The sequence below is a fragment of the Perca flavescens genome, unplaced genomic scaffold, assembly GCF_004354835.1.
Source record: "Perca flavescens isolate YP-PL-M2 unplaced genomic scaffold, PFLA_1.0 EPR50_1.1_unplaced_scaf_5, whole genome shotgun sequence".
Classification (NCBI taxonomy): Eukaryota; Metazoa; Chordata; class Actinopteri; order Perciformes; family Percidae; genus Perca; species Perca flavescens.
The window spans coordinates 210285-228458 of record NW_021166702.1 but is presented as its reverse complement, the minus strand read 5'-3'; the positions used below and the strand labels follow the sequence as shown (position 1 = coordinate 228458).

The 18174-nt window shown below is 44.6% G+C and overlaps 1 protein-coding gene and 1 non-coding gene across 2 annotated transcripts; both read left to right on the top strand.

The window, feature by feature from the left end:
- The first annotated feature begins 48 nt into the window (after positions 1-48).
- Positions 49-17638, top strand: LOC114551758 (uncharacterized). The gene is made up of 13 exons (XM_028572716.1): positions 49-64; positions 515-595; positions 682-777; positions 904-939; positions 1036-1080; positions 1176-2292; positions 2556-3600; positions 3687-3897; positions 4126-4475; positions 4774-5007; positions 16084-16275; positions 16797-16988; positions 17498-17638. The coding sequence occupies exons 6-13, from the start codon at positions 1295-1297 to the stop codon at positions 17636-17638; spliced, it is 3363 nt and encodes a 1120-aa protein (XP_028428517.1). The 5' UTR covers positions 49-64; positions 515-595; positions 682-777; positions 904-939; positions 1036-1080; positions 1176-1294.
- trnav-aac (transfer RNA valine (anticodon AAC)) lies at positions 6269-6341 on the top strand. Its single transcript has one exon. It is a non-coding gene; the product is annotated as a tRNA-Val (tRNA).
- Positions 17639-18174: the final 536 nt, after the last annotated feature.

Below are 18174 nucleotides of genomic sequence, written 5' to 3'. Positions count from 1 at the left end.
GTAGTCACCTGTGCTTTCAGGACCAGCAGCAGTCTCCAGAGCCCGGCTGTGTCTCCACCAACAGGTTTTTCTCCATCGGTGTAGAGGGAGGATTCTGTTCTCAGCTCCTCCTGCTACCAACTAGTTTGTTTTTTGGCCGTCAGGCCTGTTCTGATGTTTGTGTTCTCTAACCTAAGGAATTAACAGGTCAGCGATGATGGTATTTTCTTTTTTTTTGCATGTTTTTTCTCAGGCTGTCATTCAAGGATTTGGCATTTTCTTTTTGCCATGCCACATCTTTGAATGACAGGCAGTGTGCTTACTATATATTCATATTGTTTCTGTGCTTTACCTGTTTTCTTAAAAGCATTGTGTTTTGTCATTGCAAATAAATAGCAATTCAGAATTGAAGGTTTTTTTTTTTAGTTTTCAGTCTGTACTCACAGTTTGTTAGAGAGACAACAGGTAAAGACACATTCTGAAGCATAAACAGACTTGACTGTGGGAGGAAAATGACACTGAATTGTTTTTACAGCACACAGGACGGAGCCAACAGCGACGGTTTCCAGACCTGCCGAGCCTGATGACTCCTCTGGGATTGTTGCTTCTGTGAAAGGTTATTATATTAGTTCATTTCTCACTTCAAACTGTACTGAATGTTGTGTGACGGTATCATGTTATGTGACCAAATTGTTCCCACAGCCACGACAAAGGCCCCGCTGCCGGTCCCTCCTCAGCTGCTCGCCCTCGCCCCACAGCTTGGGGTAGAAGAACAGGCGCCTAATGTGTTGAAACAAAGTATGTTGTCCTCCTATACTACCAGTGTACCTCACATCAGTTTCATTCTGAAAATCAAATTAATATTTCACTGTCTTTTATATATATTACTCATAATATATGTCATCTCCCACTCTACTTTGTCAGAGCCTGGGATAACATCAGCTCCATTTCTTCCTGAAGGTAAATGCTTTATTTTCTTGAATACTGTGAGAAATAATATCTTATTTTAATGAGTATGTCTCACTTGCCTTTACTGTTTTTATCTCACCATCCTAGAGTTACCATCAGTGGAAGCACAGAGAGACACTGTCCCTGATGAAGGTATACATTTCAGTAACACTGTTATAACTGTAGCAGTCTTAATATAGAGCTCTCTTTCTTTTCTCTGACTGTGTATATGTTATACTCTTTTACAGCTCTGCCAAGTCCAGCACCATCTGTCCCTTTAGATGTCCCACACCAGCCTGCAGCCTCTGTCCCTGGCTATGCTCAGGATGTAGCGCAGTGGAACTGCTCCCACCAGCAGAAAATTTGGATGAAGACTGAGCTGGAGGCGTTGGGGCTGTGGCCGGGGTCACGTCCTGTTCGTCATCCTATGAACATGCTGTCCTTGTGGCGTAATCCACCTCAGCCTGAGCTCATAGACTCAATCTCTGAGCTGCCATCACCTAAATACTGTCAGCTTCATCCTTTTTTCATTTGGAAGCCGGAGCACACAATCATGGAGAGGGTAAGGAACAATTACATCTTGCCCTGCCTTCATGATTGTCCCAACCCTCAGGTAGCTTCTTCTGGCATTGGAAGGCCAAGAGTTATCATTGGCACCAGCGGCCAGTACTATATTTTAGCCTCACGGCTCACCTGCAAGGCCTGTAGGAAGTACTGGCATGCTGACAAGCCCCAGTGGCTGGAGAAGCTACCAGAGCGCTTCAGCAACATTGTTCCGGCTTTCCTAACTCACAAAAAGGCCATCTGCAAATCAGTAATGGATGAGATGAGGCGCAGCGGCAGATCACCGGAGGACATGGCTAAGCAGCTGACGGAGGCACTCCACCTTAAATATGAGAGAGCCCACCTGGCCTACCTGCTCAGTGTGCAGAACATCAGGGATGCTGAGGCAGGAGTTTACGGCCAGAGAACCATCACTGGGCTTCTCAGACAGGCAGACACTCCGGCTCCATTCGGTGGCTACTCCGATGCTGACGGCTGGTGTGGAGTGTCTATTTCTTCTCACTACCTGGTCGACTGCCTGGTCCGTGAGTTTCAACGGCAGGAGCAGCTCCTCACTCTGTTGCTACAGGGGACGTTTGGACAAGTACTCAGGTCAGATCACACACGCAAAGTGGCTAGGAAGGTGGTGCTGTCATCCGGCACAATGTCTTCCTATGCCATAATGAATGAGAACTGGATGATCTTGAGCTGGGTGATGCTGCAGTCGGAGTGCGATCGGTCCCTCTATCCTCTGTATGAGGGGCTGTCTCGGCGCTACACTGCAGCTGGAGTGAGGAAGGCAAGCTACCACTGGGTTGACAGGTATAAATATAAGTTGAAATTAAATGTATATACTTGTTTTTATGTTGTTTTGTTTGTTGTTGTCCTCATGTCCATTTTGTATTACTTAATTTGCAGTTAATTTGTGTAATCTGACTCTCCTTGTTAATAGTCCATATAAATAAAAAAAAAAAAATTATATAGTAAACTTACAGTATATCCTTTTAAACTGTAAATATAATAAGACTCACTGTTTACAAAACATATTGTAGTGGCTCTAATGAAATTAATTTTCAATGTTTTAGGGACTGCTGTGCTGCCTTCAAGGTCCTGGACCCTGGTCATCAGGAGCAGCTGCTGTGGGACTGCTGGAGGACATCAGAGGCCACCGTGGCGAAGGCGACCTCTGGCAACCTTGCCAACAACAGTGCCTCGAGGAGCAAGTTTAACAAAGACATCAGCATCAAGTTAGACTTGTTTCACTGCATGAGGCGCTTTACCAGGGAGTGTGTGTCTGAACATCACCCTCTGTTCAGCTCCTTCTGCCAGTTCCTCTCTGCAGCATTTGTTGTGGTGGACCAGAGGGATCTACAAAGGCTCACAGAGGCATACACCTTCTGTGGAATCTCTCCTGCAAATCCGACAAAGCAGCACATAAGAGAGCACTGCAGGACAAAGGTGCCACAGCCGAGGGAGCTGCTGCAGAGGGTTGAAGATGTGTTGCACCACTTCTACCTGGCAAAGGACGCCAATGATGTGCCCCTGTTTAAGGCCTCCATGCTGAAGTTGTGGAGGATCCAACGCGTCCACATCCTGAGAGGCTGCCTGAGCGACCCTGACGTCGGGGAGGGAATTCTCTACAGGTATGGTGGTACCTTGCAGCTCAACTACAACAAGGGTGCAGGAGCCGCTGTACCTGTTTGGATTCCAGTGAGAGGCACCTCTCAGCAGGAGGGCTTCCACTTTCACCAAGCCCAGTGGGTGACAGGCAACCGGGTGTCCTGTGAACTTTTCCAGGCCCAGGCAATGACTGGAGTGGTGCGGTGGAACTTCCAGAGGCTGGTGGACATGAAACAGCCTGGTGTGGAGCTGCCAGCTGTGTTCGACCCCCTGTTAATTTCAGGACTGAACACAGCCTCTGTCAAGGTGACAGGCCAAGCAAAATATCCCAGGCTGCAAAATACAAACAGGGACACAGGGGAGAGATTTGGACTGCAGTTTGTGGAGCCAGGTTGTCGTCCTGTTGTGTTGAACTGGGACAAGCACAAGGTACAGCCCAACATCCCAGCTGCTGTAGCCATGGAGACAGAGGATCACTGCCCTGCTGCTGTGGTGGACACAGACTCTCAGGTAATCCACTCTAAACACTCACTGTCAATCACTGACCGTCCGACAGACTCACTGACTAAATCACTATATTTAATGTTATATTTCAGGAGACCAGTGATGAGCCAGTTGGAGTGGTGCCCATCCTATCTTTCCAGCAGGGCTCTGAAACCCTTTCCCAATCCCAGCAGTCCCAGCAATCCCAGCAGTCCCAGCCATCCCAGCAGTCCCAGCAATCCCAGCAGTCCCAGCAGTCCCAGCCACCCTTGATACCAGCTGCGGCCAGAGCCAAATCAGAGACTCAGTCTTTGATGGATACAGGTATACAGACCTCACAGTATAAAGCAGGCCTGATAATATTTAATACGGAATAACTTAGTGTATCCAAAGTTTAAAACTATGGGAGAATATAATATATGATAAATGTAACAAATTTAACTGATCAACTCTTCACACAATCAACATATACATTTTTTTTAATCCATGTTTTATCCAAGTTTGGCAAAAAACAATATAATAAATGTAGGCTTTATTGTTTACACCATTCAGGGGTAGCACCGCTGCCTGTTTCTTCCTCTCCCCGGGCCGCCCGCACTGGACCAATCAAGACGGGAGGCCTTGTTCAAGTCTTGGACCACAGCCGGTGGACAGAAGCCATGAGAGCTGCCATCGACGGGCTTCTGGTTAAGCACCATGGGTCAAAAGACTTTCTGAAGCGGGTGGACGCAGACTATGCTGCCATGGTCCAGAGAGCGTGCACTGACCCCAACAGCCTCCTTCATCCAACCACATGCCAACATATCTCCAGATATGTAAAGCATCTGGCCAAATTAAAAAACACCAGCTCCTCCCTCAATACCAGCCCAGAGAAAGTTTTGAGACACAGCAGCTGTGGCACAGTTTGACTACAGGCAGTCAAACGACCAGCGTGCCTGTCGTAACTCTACCTCCTGCTACTTTCAACCCTTCACCTGCTGCTCCACCCCAGGAGGAGTCCCTGAGCCGGGCTACAGTGGAGCGGATTGTAGCAGAGTTAATGCAACAACAACAACATCAGCAGCAGCCGCAGCAGCAGAAAAAAAAGACCAGGAACTGTGTAGCCTGTGGTCAGCCCAAGTCCCGTATCTTGGCGATGGCTCATCAGTTCATTTCTTTTATCAAACACAAACAATCAAATACTTTTACTGCTCCACAAAGGTGTTTAAGACATATGCAGACGAAGGCCTCACAAACCCTCGGATGTCTTTTGAGGACTTTGCTGCGTCTCCATTCTTTGAGCGGGAGCTGGAGGGCGCCAGACAGAGGGGGGGGGCTGAGTGGAGGAGGGTGGCAGAGGAAAGGGCAAAGAGGAAGTCAGAAGTGCAGCTTCCAACAGGTCGCCTGTGCAGGTTCTGTCATCAACCCCTAAAGCAAGGCCCTGACAGCCCTCACGTACATGACAGCTTCCCGGGGTACCAGGAAATACATCTACTGCCCCTCCAGAGTGTTCTCCCTCTACAAGGCACAGGGCATGGGGAAGGAGATGACCTGGGGAGTTCAAACTGTCGGACTTCTATGAGGCTGAAAGGGACAGATGGGTGGCAGAGAAAAAAAAATGAACACTTCAACTTCAAATATACCCTCTCTCTCTCACACACACACACACACACACACACACACACTACTGTACTTAGTCAGGACTGTTTCATTGTGATATTTTAGTTTATTCAACTTTATTCACCTTCACTGGATATCTGGTCTGAATCATCATCACTTTTTCATCATCACATCACAGTCTCTCAGTTGTTCACATGCACTCTTCTGTAACAGTGTAAATAAGTGTAATTTTATTTTACACAGTGTGTACATTTTTATTGTGTGTTTTAGATTTGTATTGTGTTTTAGATCTTTATTTGGTGTTTTAGAATTAGGTAGTTTTTAATAAAATATCTTGAAAGCATCACTGTGTCTTTATTTGACTGAGGAAGTAAACGTCTTAAAAAATGAAATAAAATTAAACATAAATTGATATAGTGCTTTGCAATTTTGTATCATTATTCAAAAATGTACTATTATTAAGTTAAATTCAACTTTTACCAGTAGCAGCATGTAAAAGTATTATTGTCATAACATTCAAATCATGAGGTGTTATCATATTTCCACATCATTTTAAAAAAATATATTGAATTAAATTAAACGGTTAAAAACTTTATATATAATTGTTTTGTGTAATACAGACATGCTGTAGCATAATATTCTGAACTAAATACAGGACAATTTTTTTTTTTTTTTTTTTTGTAAGGGGGATTCGAACCCTGTTCTTTTGGAGAGGCTTCCGGTCAGGAAAACATCTTTTTTTTTTTTTTTTTTTTTTTTACGAGAAAGTCGTCTACACCTATACGCGACTGACCTCCGCGTGACAGGCGGAGATACTGTCCACTATACTAACGAGGACTGGTGAAACATTAATTTTGACACGTCATTCCCTAGGTGTCGCTCTTCCAGCATTTACGGTGAAAACATATAGAAGCATTAACTTCAATTATACATTTATTCACTGTCACTCAAATACATGACAAAGCAGCTGTGACTGAATCCACTTCAAAATGTCTCAGAGTCAAAAGTGAACATGTCTACCAACATTTTAAACGTTTGCTGTTAAATATGAATGGTGCAGTAACAGACGCAGGTGCGAAAATGTCAATTTTCATCAGTTTCTGTTGTGTAGTGGTTATCACGTTTGCCTAACACGCGAAAGGTCCCCTGTTCGAAACAGGGCAGAAATATGTTTCTTTGTTGGTATTTGCTCAACACAATCAATGTCTGCTGACCTGCAATCTCAGTAACCTGGATAATAATGACCAGTTAACAGAGAACTCTCCCTCTGGGCAAACAAAGCCAGGCCTTCCGAAATGTACGTAGTGCACTGCTCATCACGTTAGCCTAGCATGCAAAATGTACCCGATAGGAAATCATTTGTCTTCAAGTTTTAACTCTAAGTTGTACAATCAAACAGTTCAGTCAAATCGTCACTAACTATAATGGTTTATTTGACAGCATGAACATGCTCAATGCTGCTGTGCAACTTTTGTCTTTCTTGGTGAATAATCAGCTGGTAGAAAGCTATCCCGGTCGGTGAATCGAAGTCTACAAAGAGCAGAGAACTTGACAATCTCCCACCCTCCACTGCGCCTTTAAACGCATTGGTCGTGTTCAGGAGTTCCTTAAAGTGCTTCTTTCATCGCTTGACAATATTCCCAGTCAAGGTCAGGAGTTCTTCTGCCCTGCTGAACACAGCCTGAGTCAAGGCCTGCTTTGCCCTCATGAGTCGTCCAACGGTTTGCCAGAACTTCCTTGAGGCCAACCGAAATTCCTCCTTCATAGCCTCCAGCAGAAATCAACATGTGGTAGGAATATGGACTAATGACTTCATGTAACAAGATGTTGGTAATGGTGAATATGACACGCGAAAGGTCCCCTGTTGGAAACAGGGCGGAAACATGTTTCTTTGTTGATGTTTGCTCCACACAATCAATCTCTGCTGACCTGCAATCTCAGTAACCTGGATAATAATGGCCAGTTAACAGAGAACTCTCCCGCTGGGCAAACAAAGCCAGGCCTTCCGAAATGTACGTAGTGCACTACTCATCACGTTCGCCTAGCATGCAAAATGTACCCGATAGGAAAACATTTGTCTTCAAGTTTTAACTCTAAGTTGTACAATCAAACAGTTCAGTCAAATCGTCACTCACTATAATGGTTTATTTGACAGCATGAACATGCTCAATGCTGCTGTGCAACTTCTGTCTTTCTTGGTGAATAATCAGCTGGTAGAAAGCTATCCCGGTCGGTGAATCGAAGTCTAGAGCAGAGAACTTGACAATCTCCCACCCTCCACTGCGCCTTTAAACGCATTGGTCGTGTTCAGGAGTTCCTTAAAGTGCTCCTTCCATCGCTTGACAATATTCCCAGTCAAGGTCAGGAGTTCTTCTGCCCTGCTGAACACAGCCTGAGTCAAGGCCTGCTTTGCCCTCATGAGTCGTCCAACGGTTTGCCAGAACTTCCTTGAGGCCAACTGAAATTCCTCCTTCATAGCCTCCAGCAGAAATCAACATGTGGTAGGAATATGGACTAATGACTTCATGTAACAAGATGTTGGTAATGGTGAATATGACACGCGAAAGGTCCCCTGTTGGAAACAGGGCGGAAACATGTTTCTTTGTTGATGTTTGCTCCACACAATCAATCTCTGCTGACCTGCAATCTCAGTAACCTGGATAATAATGACCAGTTAACAGAGAACTCTCCCGCTGGGCAAACAAAGCCAGGCCTTCCGAAATGTCGTAGTGCACTACTCATCACGTTAGCCTAGCATGCAAAATGTACCCGATAGGAAAACATTTGTCTTCAAGTTTTAACTCTAAGTTGTACAATCAAACAGTTCAGTCAAATCGTCACTCACTATAATGGTTTATTTGACAGCATGAACATGCTCAATGCTGCTGTGCAACTTCTGTCTTTCTTGGTGAATAATCAAAAAGCTATCCCGGTGGTGAATCAAGTCTAGAGCAGAGAACTTGACAATCTCCCACCCTCCACTGCGCCTTTAAACGCATTGGTCGTGTTCAGGAGTTCCTTAAAGTGCTCCTTCCATGTCTTGACAATATTCCCAGTCAAGGTCAGGAGTTCTTCTGCCCTGCTGAACACAGCCTGAGTCAAGGCCTGCTTTGCCCTCATGAGTCGTCCAACGGTTTGCCAGAACTTCCTTGAGGCCAACCGAAATTCCTCCTTCATAGCCTCCAGCAGAAATCAACATGTGGTAGGAATATGGACTAATGACTTCATGTAACAAGATGTTGGTAATGGTGAATATGACACGCGAAAGGTCCCCTGTTGGAAACAGGGCAGAAACATGTTTCTTTGTTGATGTTTGCTCCACACAATCAATCTCTGCTGACCTGCAATCTCAGTAACCTGGATAATAATGACCAGTTAACAGAGAACTCTCCCACTGGGCAAACAAAGCCAGGCCTTCCGAAATGTACGTAGTGCACTACTCATCACGTTCGCCTAGCATGCAAAATGTACCCGATAGGAAAATGTCTGTCTTGGAGTTTTAACTCTAAGTTATACAATGAAACGGTCCAGTCAAATCATCAGTCACTGTAAAGCTTTATTTGACAGCATTAACATGCTCGATGCTATCCCGGTCGGTGAATCAAAGTCTGCAAAGAGCAGAGAACTTGACAATCTCCCACCCTCCACTGCGCCTTTAAACGCATTGGTCGTGTTCAGGAGTTCCTTAAAGTGCTCCTTCCATGTCTTGACAATATTCCCAGTCAAGGTCAGGAGTTCTTCTGCCCTGCTGAACACAGCCTGAGTCAAGGCCTGCTTTGCCCTCATGAGTCGTCCAACGGTTTGCCAGAACTTCCTTGAGGCCAACCGAAATTCCTCCTTCATAGCCTCCAGCAGAAATCAACATGTGGTAGGAATATGGACTAATGACTTCATGTAACAAGATGTTGGTATGGAATATGACTAAAAAGGTCCCCTGTTGGAAACAGGGCGGAAACATGTTTCTTTGTTGGTGTTTGCTCAACACAATCAATGTCTGCTGACCTGCAATCTCAGTAACCTGGATAATAATGACCAGTTAACAGAGAACTCTCCCGCTGGGCAAACAAAGCCAGGCCTTCTGAAATGTACGTAGTGCACTACTCATCACGTTCGCCTAGCATGCAAAATGTACCCGATAGGAAAATGTCTGTCTTCGAGTTTTAACTCTAAGTTATACAATCAAACAGTTCAGTCAAATCATCAGTCACTATAATGGTTTATTTGACAGCATTAACATGCTCAATGCTGATGTTTTTGGTGAATCAAAGTCTGCAAAGAGCAGAGAACTTGACAATCTCCCACCCTCCACTGCGCCTTTAAACGCATTGGTCGTGTTCAGGAGTTCCTTAAAGTGCTCCTTCCATCGGACTGACAATATTCCCAGTCAAGGTCAGGAGTTCTTCTGCCCTGCTGAACACAGCCTGAGTCAAGGCCTGCTTTGCCCTCATGAGTCGTCCAACGGTTTGCCAGAACTTCCTTGAGGCCAACCGAAATTCCTCCTTCATAGCCTCCAGCAGAAATCAACATGTGGTAGGAATATGGACTAATGACTCCAATGTAACAGGTTGGTAATGGTGAATTTGAAACAAAGGTTTCTTTGTTTCTTTGTTGTGTTTGCTCAACACAATCAATGTCTGCTGACCTGCAATCTCAGTAACCTGGATAATAATGGCCAGTTAACAGAGAACTCTCCCTCTGGGCAAACAAAGCCAGGCCTTCCGAAATGTACGTAGTGCACTACTCATCACGTTAGCCTAGCATGCAAAATGTACCCGATAGGAAAATCATTTGTCTTCAAGTTTTAACTCTAAGTTGTACAATCAAACAGTTCAGTCAAATCGTCACTCACTATAATGGTTTATTTGACAGCATGAACATGCTCAATGCTGCTGTGCAACTTTTGTCTTTCTTGGTGAATAATCAGCTGGTAGAAAGCTATCCCGGTCGGTGAATCAAAGTCTACAAAGAGCAGAGAACTTGACAATCTCCCACCCTCCACTGCGCCTTTAAACGCATTGGTCGTGTTCAGGAGTTCCTTAAAGTGCTCCTTTCATCGCTTGACAATATTCCCAGTCAAGGTCAGGAGTTCTTCTGCCCTGCTGAACACAGCCTGAGTCAAGGCCTGCTTTGCCCTCATGAGTCGTCCAACGGTTTGCCAGAACTTCCTTGAGGCCAACCGAAATTCCTCCTTCATAGCCTCCAGCAGAAATCAACATGTGGTAGGAATATGGACTAATGACTTCATGTAACAAGATGTTGGTAATGGTGAATATGACACGCGAAAAAGGTCCCCTGTTGGAAACAGGGCGGAAACATGTTTCTTTGTTGATGTTTGCTCCACACAATCAATCTCTGCTGACCTGCAATCTCAGTAACCTGGATAATAATGGCCAGTTAACAGAGAACTCTCCCGCTGGGCAAACAAAGCCAGGCCTTCCGAAATGTACGTAGTGCACTACTCATCACGTTCGCCTAGCATGCAAAATGTACCCGATAGGAAAACATTTGTCTTCAAGTTTTACTCTAAGTTGTACAATCAAACAGTTCAGTCAAATCGTCACTCACTATAATGGTTTATTTGACAGCATGAACATGCTCAATGCTGCTGTGCAACTTCTGTCTTTCTTGGTGAATAATCAGCTGGTAGAAAGCTATCCCGGTCGGTGAATCGAAGTCTAGAAAGCAGAGAACTTGACAATCTCCCACCCTCCACTGCGCCTTTAAACGCATTGGTCGTGTTCAGGAGTTCCTTAAAGTGCTCCTTTCATCGCTTGACAATATTCCCAGTCAAGGTCAGGAGTTCTTCTGCCCTGCTGAACACAGCCTGAGTCAAGGCCTGCTTTGCCCTCATGAGTCGTCCAACGGTTTGCCAGAACTTCCTTGAGGCCAACCGAAATTCCTCCTTCATAGCCTCCAGCAGAAATCAACATGTGGTAGGAATATGGACTAATGAACAAGATGTTGGTAATGGTGAATTTGACGGAAACAAACATGTTTCTTTGTTGATGTTTGCTCCACACAATCAATCTCTGCTGACCTGCAATCTCAGTAACCTGGATAATAATGGCCAGTTAACAGAGAACTCTCCCGCTGGGCAAACAAAGCCAGGCCTTCTGAAATGTACGTAGTGCACTACTCATCACGTTCGCCTAGCATGCAAAATGTTCCCGATAGGAAAACAATTGTCTTCAAGTTTTAACTCTAAGTTGTACAATCAAACAGTTCAGTCAAATCGTCACTCACTATAATGGTTTATTTGACAACATGTAACAAGTTGTTGGTAATGGTGAATTTGGGCAAATAACATTTTTGGCTGTCATACTCGCCTTGTTTATGCAAATGGTCATGTGATATGCGTTGTCAGACATTTTTAATATGGGCCGAGATCATTTCTGATATGGAGTTTAAGCGCTTATGTGGATGGACGGAGATGATTTTTGTTTAAAAACCCCAGTCAAAATGTAAAACCCCACTGCGTGAAGTTAAGCCTTAGTAAAGAACCAGCAGCTGGTAGATTGATCTCCCGTCAGGGAATCACACCCCGGTCTTCCTGCGTGACAGGCAGAGATACTGTCCACTGTACTAACGAGGACTGGTGAAACATTAATTTTGACACGTCATTCGCTAGGTGTCGCTCTTCCAGCATTTACGGTGAAAACATATAGAAGCATTAACTTCAATTATACATTTATTCACTGTCACTCAAATACATGACAAAGCAGCTGTGACTGAATCCACTTCAAAATGTCTCAGAGTCAAAAGTGAACATGTCTACCAACATTTTAAACGTTTGCAGTTAAATATGAATGGTGCAGTAACAGACGCAGGTGCGAAAATGTCCATTTTCGTCAGTTTCTGTGGTGTAGTGGTTATCACGTTCAGCCTAACACGAAAGGTCCCCTGTTCGAAACAGGGCAGAAACATGTTTCTTTGTTGGTATTTGCTCAACACAATCAATGTCTGCTGACCTGCAATCTCAGTAACCTGGATAATAATGACCAGTTAACAGAGAACTCTCCCTCTGGGCAAACAAAGCCAAGCCTTCCGAAATGTACGTAGTGCACTGCTCATCACGTTAGCCTAGCATGCAAAATGTACCCGATAGGAAATCATTTGTCTTCAAGTTTTAACTCTAAGTTGTACAATCAAACAGTTCAGTCAAATCGTCACTCACTATAATGGTTTATTTGACAGCATGAACATGCTCAATGCTGCTGTGCAACTTTTGTCTTTCTTGGTGAATAATCAGCTGGTAGAAAGCTATCCCGGTCGGTGAATCGAAGTCTACAAAGAGCAGAGAACTTGACAATCTCCCACCCTCCACTGCGCCTTTAAACGCATTGGTCGTGTTCAGGAGTTCCTTAAAGTGCTCCTTTCATCGCTTGACAATATTCCCAGTCAAGGTCAGGAGTTCTTCTGCCCTGCTGAACACAGCCTGAGTCAAGGCCTGCTTTGCCCTCATGAGTCGTCCAACGGTTTGCCAGAACTTCCTTGAGGCCAACCGAAATTCCTCCTTCATAGCCTCCAGCAGAAATCAACATGTGGTAGGAATATGGACTAATGACTTCATAACAAGATGTTGGTACTGGTGAATAACAGGTCCCCTGTTGGAAACAGGGCGGAAACATGTTTCTTTGTTGGTGTTTGCTCAACACAATCAATGTCTGCTGACCTGCAATCTCAGTAACCTGGATAATAATGGCCAGTTAACAGAGAACTCTCCCGCTGGGCAAACAAAGCCAGGCCTTCCGAAATGTACGTAGTGCACTACTCATCACGTTAGCCTAGCATGCATGCAAAATGTACCCGATAGGAAAACATTTGTCTTCAAGTTTTAACTCTAAGTTGTACAATCAAACAGTTCAGTCAAATCATCACTCACTATAATGGTTTATTTGACAGCATGAACATGCTCAATGCTGCTGTGCAACTTTTGTCTTTCTTGGTGAATAATCAGCTGGTAGAAAGCTATCCCGGTCGGTGAATCAAGTCTAGAGAGCAGAGAACTTGACAATCTCCCACCCTCCACTGCGCCTTTAAACGCATTGGTCGTGTTCAGGAGTTCCTTAAAGTGCTCCTTTCATCGCTTGACAATATTCCCAGTCAAGGTCAGGAGTTCTTCTGCCCTGCTGAACACAGCCTGAGTCAAGGCCTGCTTTGCCCTCATGAGTCGTCCAACGGTTTGCCAGAACTTCCTTGAGGCCAACCGAAATTCCTCCTTCATAGCCTCCAGCAGAAATCAACATGTGGTAGGAATATGGACTAATGACTTCATGTAACAAGATGTTGGTAATGGTGAATATGACAACAACCCCTGTTGGAAACAGGGCGGAAACATGTTTCTTTGTTGATGTTTGCTCCACACAATCAATCTCTGCTGACCTGCAATCTCAGTAACCTGGATAATAATGGCCAGTTAACAGAGAACTCTCCCGCTGGGCAAACAAAGCCAGGCCTTCCGAAATGTACGTAGTGCACTACTCATCACGTTCGCCTAGCATGCAAAATGTACCCGATAGGAAAACATTTGTCTTCAAGTTTTTACTCTAAGTTGTACAATCAAACAGTTCAGTCAAATCGTCACTCACTATAATGGTTTATTTGACAGCATGAACATGCTCAATGCTGCTGTGCAACTTCTGTCTTTCTTGGTGAATAATCAGCTGGTAGAAAGCTATCCCGGTCGGTGAATCGAAGTCTGCAAAGAGCAGACAACTTGACAATCTCCCACCCTCCACTGCGCCTTTAAACGCATTGGTCGTGTTCAGGAGTTCCTTAAAGTGCTCCTTTCATCGCTTGACAATATTCCCAGTCAAAGTCAGGAGTTCTTCTGCCCTGCTGAACACAGCCTGAGTCAAGGCCTGCTTTGCCCTCATGAGTCGTCCAACGGTTTGCCAGAACTTCCTTGAGGCCAACCGAAATTCCTCCTTCATAGCCTCCAGCAGAAATCAACATGTGGTAGGAATATGGACTAATGACTTCATGTAACAAGATGTTGGTAATGGTGAATATGACACGGAAAGGTCCCCTGTTGGAAACAGGGCAGAAACATGTTTCTTTGTTGATGTTTGCTCCACACAATCAATCTCTGCTGACCTGCAATCTCAGTAACCTGGATAATAATGACCAGTTAACAGAGAACTCTCCCGCTGGGCAAACAAAGCCAGGCCTTCCGAAATGTACGTAGTGCACTACTCATCACGTTAGCCTAGCATGCAAAATGTACCCGATAGGAAAACATTTGTCTTCAAGTTTTAACTCTAAGTTGTACAATCAAACAGTTCAGTCAAATCGTCACTCACTATAATGGTTTATTTGACAGCATGAACATGCTCAATGCTGCTGTGCAACTTTTGTCTTTCTTGGTGAATAATCAGCTGGTAGAAAGCTATCCCGGTCGGTGAATCGAAGTCTACAAAGAGCAGAGAACTTGACAATCTCCCACCCTCCACTGCGCCTTTAAACGCATTGGTCGTGTTCAGGAGTTCCTTAAAGTGCTCCTTCCATCGCTTGACAATATTCCCAGTCAAGGTCAGGAGTTCTTCTGCCCTGCTGAACACAGCCTGAGTCAAGGCCTGCTTTGCCCTCATGAGTCGTCCAACGGTTTGCCAGAACTTCCTTGAGGCCAACCGAAATTCCTCCTTCATAGCCTCCAGCAGAAATCAACATGTGGTAGGAATATGGACTAATGACTTCATGTAACAAGATGTTGGTAATGGTGAATATGACACGGGTCCCCTGTTGGAAACAGGGCGGAAACATGTTTCTTTGTTGATGTTTGCTCCACACAATCAATCTCTCTGCTGACCTGCAATCTCAGTAACCTGGATAATAATGGCCAGTTAACAGAGAACTCTCCCCACTGGGCAAACAAAGCCAGGCCTTCCGAAATGTACGTAGTGCACTACTCATCACGTTAGCCTAGCATGCAAAATGTACCCGATAGGAAAACATTTGTCTTCAAGTTTTAACTCTAAGTTGTACAATCAAACAGTTCAGTCAAATCGTCACTCACTATAATGGTTTATTTGACAGCATGAACATGCTCAATGCTGCTTTGTGCAACTTTTGTCTTTCTTGGTGAAATAATCAGCTGGTAGAAAGCTATCCCGGTCGGTGAATCAAAGTCTAGTGGATGGAGCAGAGAACTTGACAATCTCCCACCCTCCACTGCGCCTTTAAACGCATTGGTCATGTTCAGGAGTTCCTTAAAGTGCTCCTTTCATCGCTTGACAATATTCCCAGTCAAGGTCAGGAGTTCTTCTGCCCTGCTGAACACAGCCTGAGTCAAGGCCTGCTTTGCCCTCATGAAATACATGACAAAGCAGCTGTGACTGACGGTTTGCCAGAACTTCCTTGAGGCCAACCGAAATTCCTCCTTCATAGCCTCCAATATGAATGAAATCAAAATGTCATGTAACAAGATGTTGGTAATATGTGAATAACAACAAAGGTCCCCTGTTGAAACAGGGCAGAAACATGTTTCTTTTGTTGATGTTTGCTCAACACAATCAATGTCTGCTGACCTGCAATCTCAGTAACCTGGATAATAATGACCAGTTAACAGAGAACTCTCCCTCTGGGCAAACAAAGCCAGGCCTTCCGAAATGTACGTAGTGCACTACTCATCACGTTAGCCTAGCATGCAAAATGTACCCGATAGGAAAACATTTGTCTTCAAGTTTTAACTCTAAGTTGTACAATCAAACAGTTCAGTCAAATCGTCACTCACTATAATGGTTTATTTGACAGCATGAACATGCTCAATGCTGCTGTGCAACTTTTGTCTTTCTTGGTGAATAATCAGCTGGTAGAAAGCTATCCCGGTCGGTGAATCAAGTCTACAAAGAGCAGAGAACTTGACAATCTCCCACCCTCCACTGCGCCTTTAAACGCATTGGTCGTGTTCAGGAGTTCCTTAAAGTGCTCCTTTCATCGCTTGACAATATTCCCAGTCAAGGTCAGGAGTTCTTCTGCCCTGCTGAACACAGCCTGAGTCAAGGCCTGCTTTGCCCTCATGAGTCGTCGTCAACGGTTTGCCAGAACTTCCTTGAGGCCAACCGAAATTCCTCCTTCATAGCCTCCAGCAGAAATCAACATGTGGTAGGAATATGGACTAATGACTTCATGTAACAAGATGTTGGTAATGGTGAATATGACAGCTGGGGTCCCCTGTTGGAAACAGGGCGGAAACATTTTCTTTGTTGATGTTTGCTCCACACAATCAATCTCTGCTGACCTGCAATCTCAGTAACCTGGATAATAATGGCCAGTTAACAGAGAACTCTCCCTGGGCAAACAAAGCCAGGCCTTCCGAAATGTACGTAGTGCACTACTCATCACGTTAGCCTAGCATGCAAAATGTACCCGATAGGAAAACATTTGTCTTCAAGTTTTAACTCTAAGTTGTACAATCAAACAGTTCAGTCAAATCGTCACTCACTATAATGGTTTATTTGACAGCATGAACATGCTCAATGCTGCTGTGCAACTTTTGTCTTTCTTGGTGAATAATCAGCTGGTAGAAAGCTATCCCGGTCGGTGAATCAAAGTCTAGAAAGAGCAGAGAACTTGACAATCTCCCACCCTCCACTGCGCCTTTAAAAAGCATTGGTCGTGTTCAGGAGTTCCTTAAAGTGCTCCTTTCATCGCTTGACAATATTCCCAGTCAAGGTCAGGAGTTCTTCTGCCCTGCTGAACACAGCCTGAGTCAAGGCCTGCTTTGCCCTCATGAGTCGTCCAAAGCGGTTTGCCAGAACTTCCTTGAGGCCAACCGAAATTCCTCCTTCATAGCCTCCAGCAGAAATCAACATGTGGTAGGAATATGGACTAATAATGTAACAAGATGTTGGTAATGGGACACGAAAAGGTCCCCTGTTGAAACAGGGCAGAAACATTTTTTTGTTGGTGTTTGCTCAACACAATCAATGTCTGCTGACCTGCAATCTCAGTAACCTGGATAATAATGACCAGTTAACAGAGAACTCTCCCGCTGGGCAAACAAAGCCAGGCCTTCCGAAATGTACGTAGTGCACTACTCATCACGTTCGCCTAGCATGCAAAATGTACCCGATAGGAAAACATTTGTCTTCAAGTTTTAACTCTAAGTTGTACAATCAAACAGTTCAGTCAAATCGTCACTCACTATAATGGTTTATTTGACAGCATGAACATGCTCAATGCTGCTGTGCAACTTTTGTCTTTCTTGGTGAATAATCAGCTGGTAGAAAGCTATCCCGGTCGGTGAATCGAAGTCTACAAAGAGCAGAGAACTTGACAATCTCCCACCCTCCACTGCGCCTTTAAACGCATTGGTCGTGTTCAGGAGTTCCTTAAAGTGCTCCTTTCATCGCTTGACAATATTCCCAGTCAAGGTCAGGAGTTCTTCTGCCCTGCTGAACACAGCCTGAGTCAAGGCCTGCTTTGCCCTCATGAGTCGTCCAACGGTTTGCCAGAACTTCCTTGAGGCCAACCAAATTCCTCCTTCATAGCCTCCAGCAGAAATCAACATGTGGTAGGAATATGGACTAATGACTTCATGTAACAAGATGTTGGTAATGGTGAATATGACACGAAAAGGTCCCCTGTTGGAAACAGGGCGGAAACATGTTTCTTTGTTGATGTTTGCTCCACACAATCAATCTCTGCTGACCTGCAATCTCAGTAACCTGGATAATAATGGCCAGTTAACAGAGAACTCTCCCGCTGGGCAAACAAAGCCAGGCCTTCCGAAATGTACGTAGTGCACTACTCATCACGTTAAGCCTAGCATGCAAAATGTACCCGATAGGAAAACATTTGTCTTCAGTTTTTACTCTAAGTTGTACAATCAAACAGTTCAGTCAAATCGTCACTCACTATAATGGTTTATTTGACAGCATGAACATGCTCAATGCTGCTGTGCAACTTCTGTCTTTCTTGGTGAATAATCAGCTGGTAAAAGCTATCCCGGTCGGTGAATCAAGTCTAAAGAGCAGAGAACTTGACAATCTCCCACCCTCC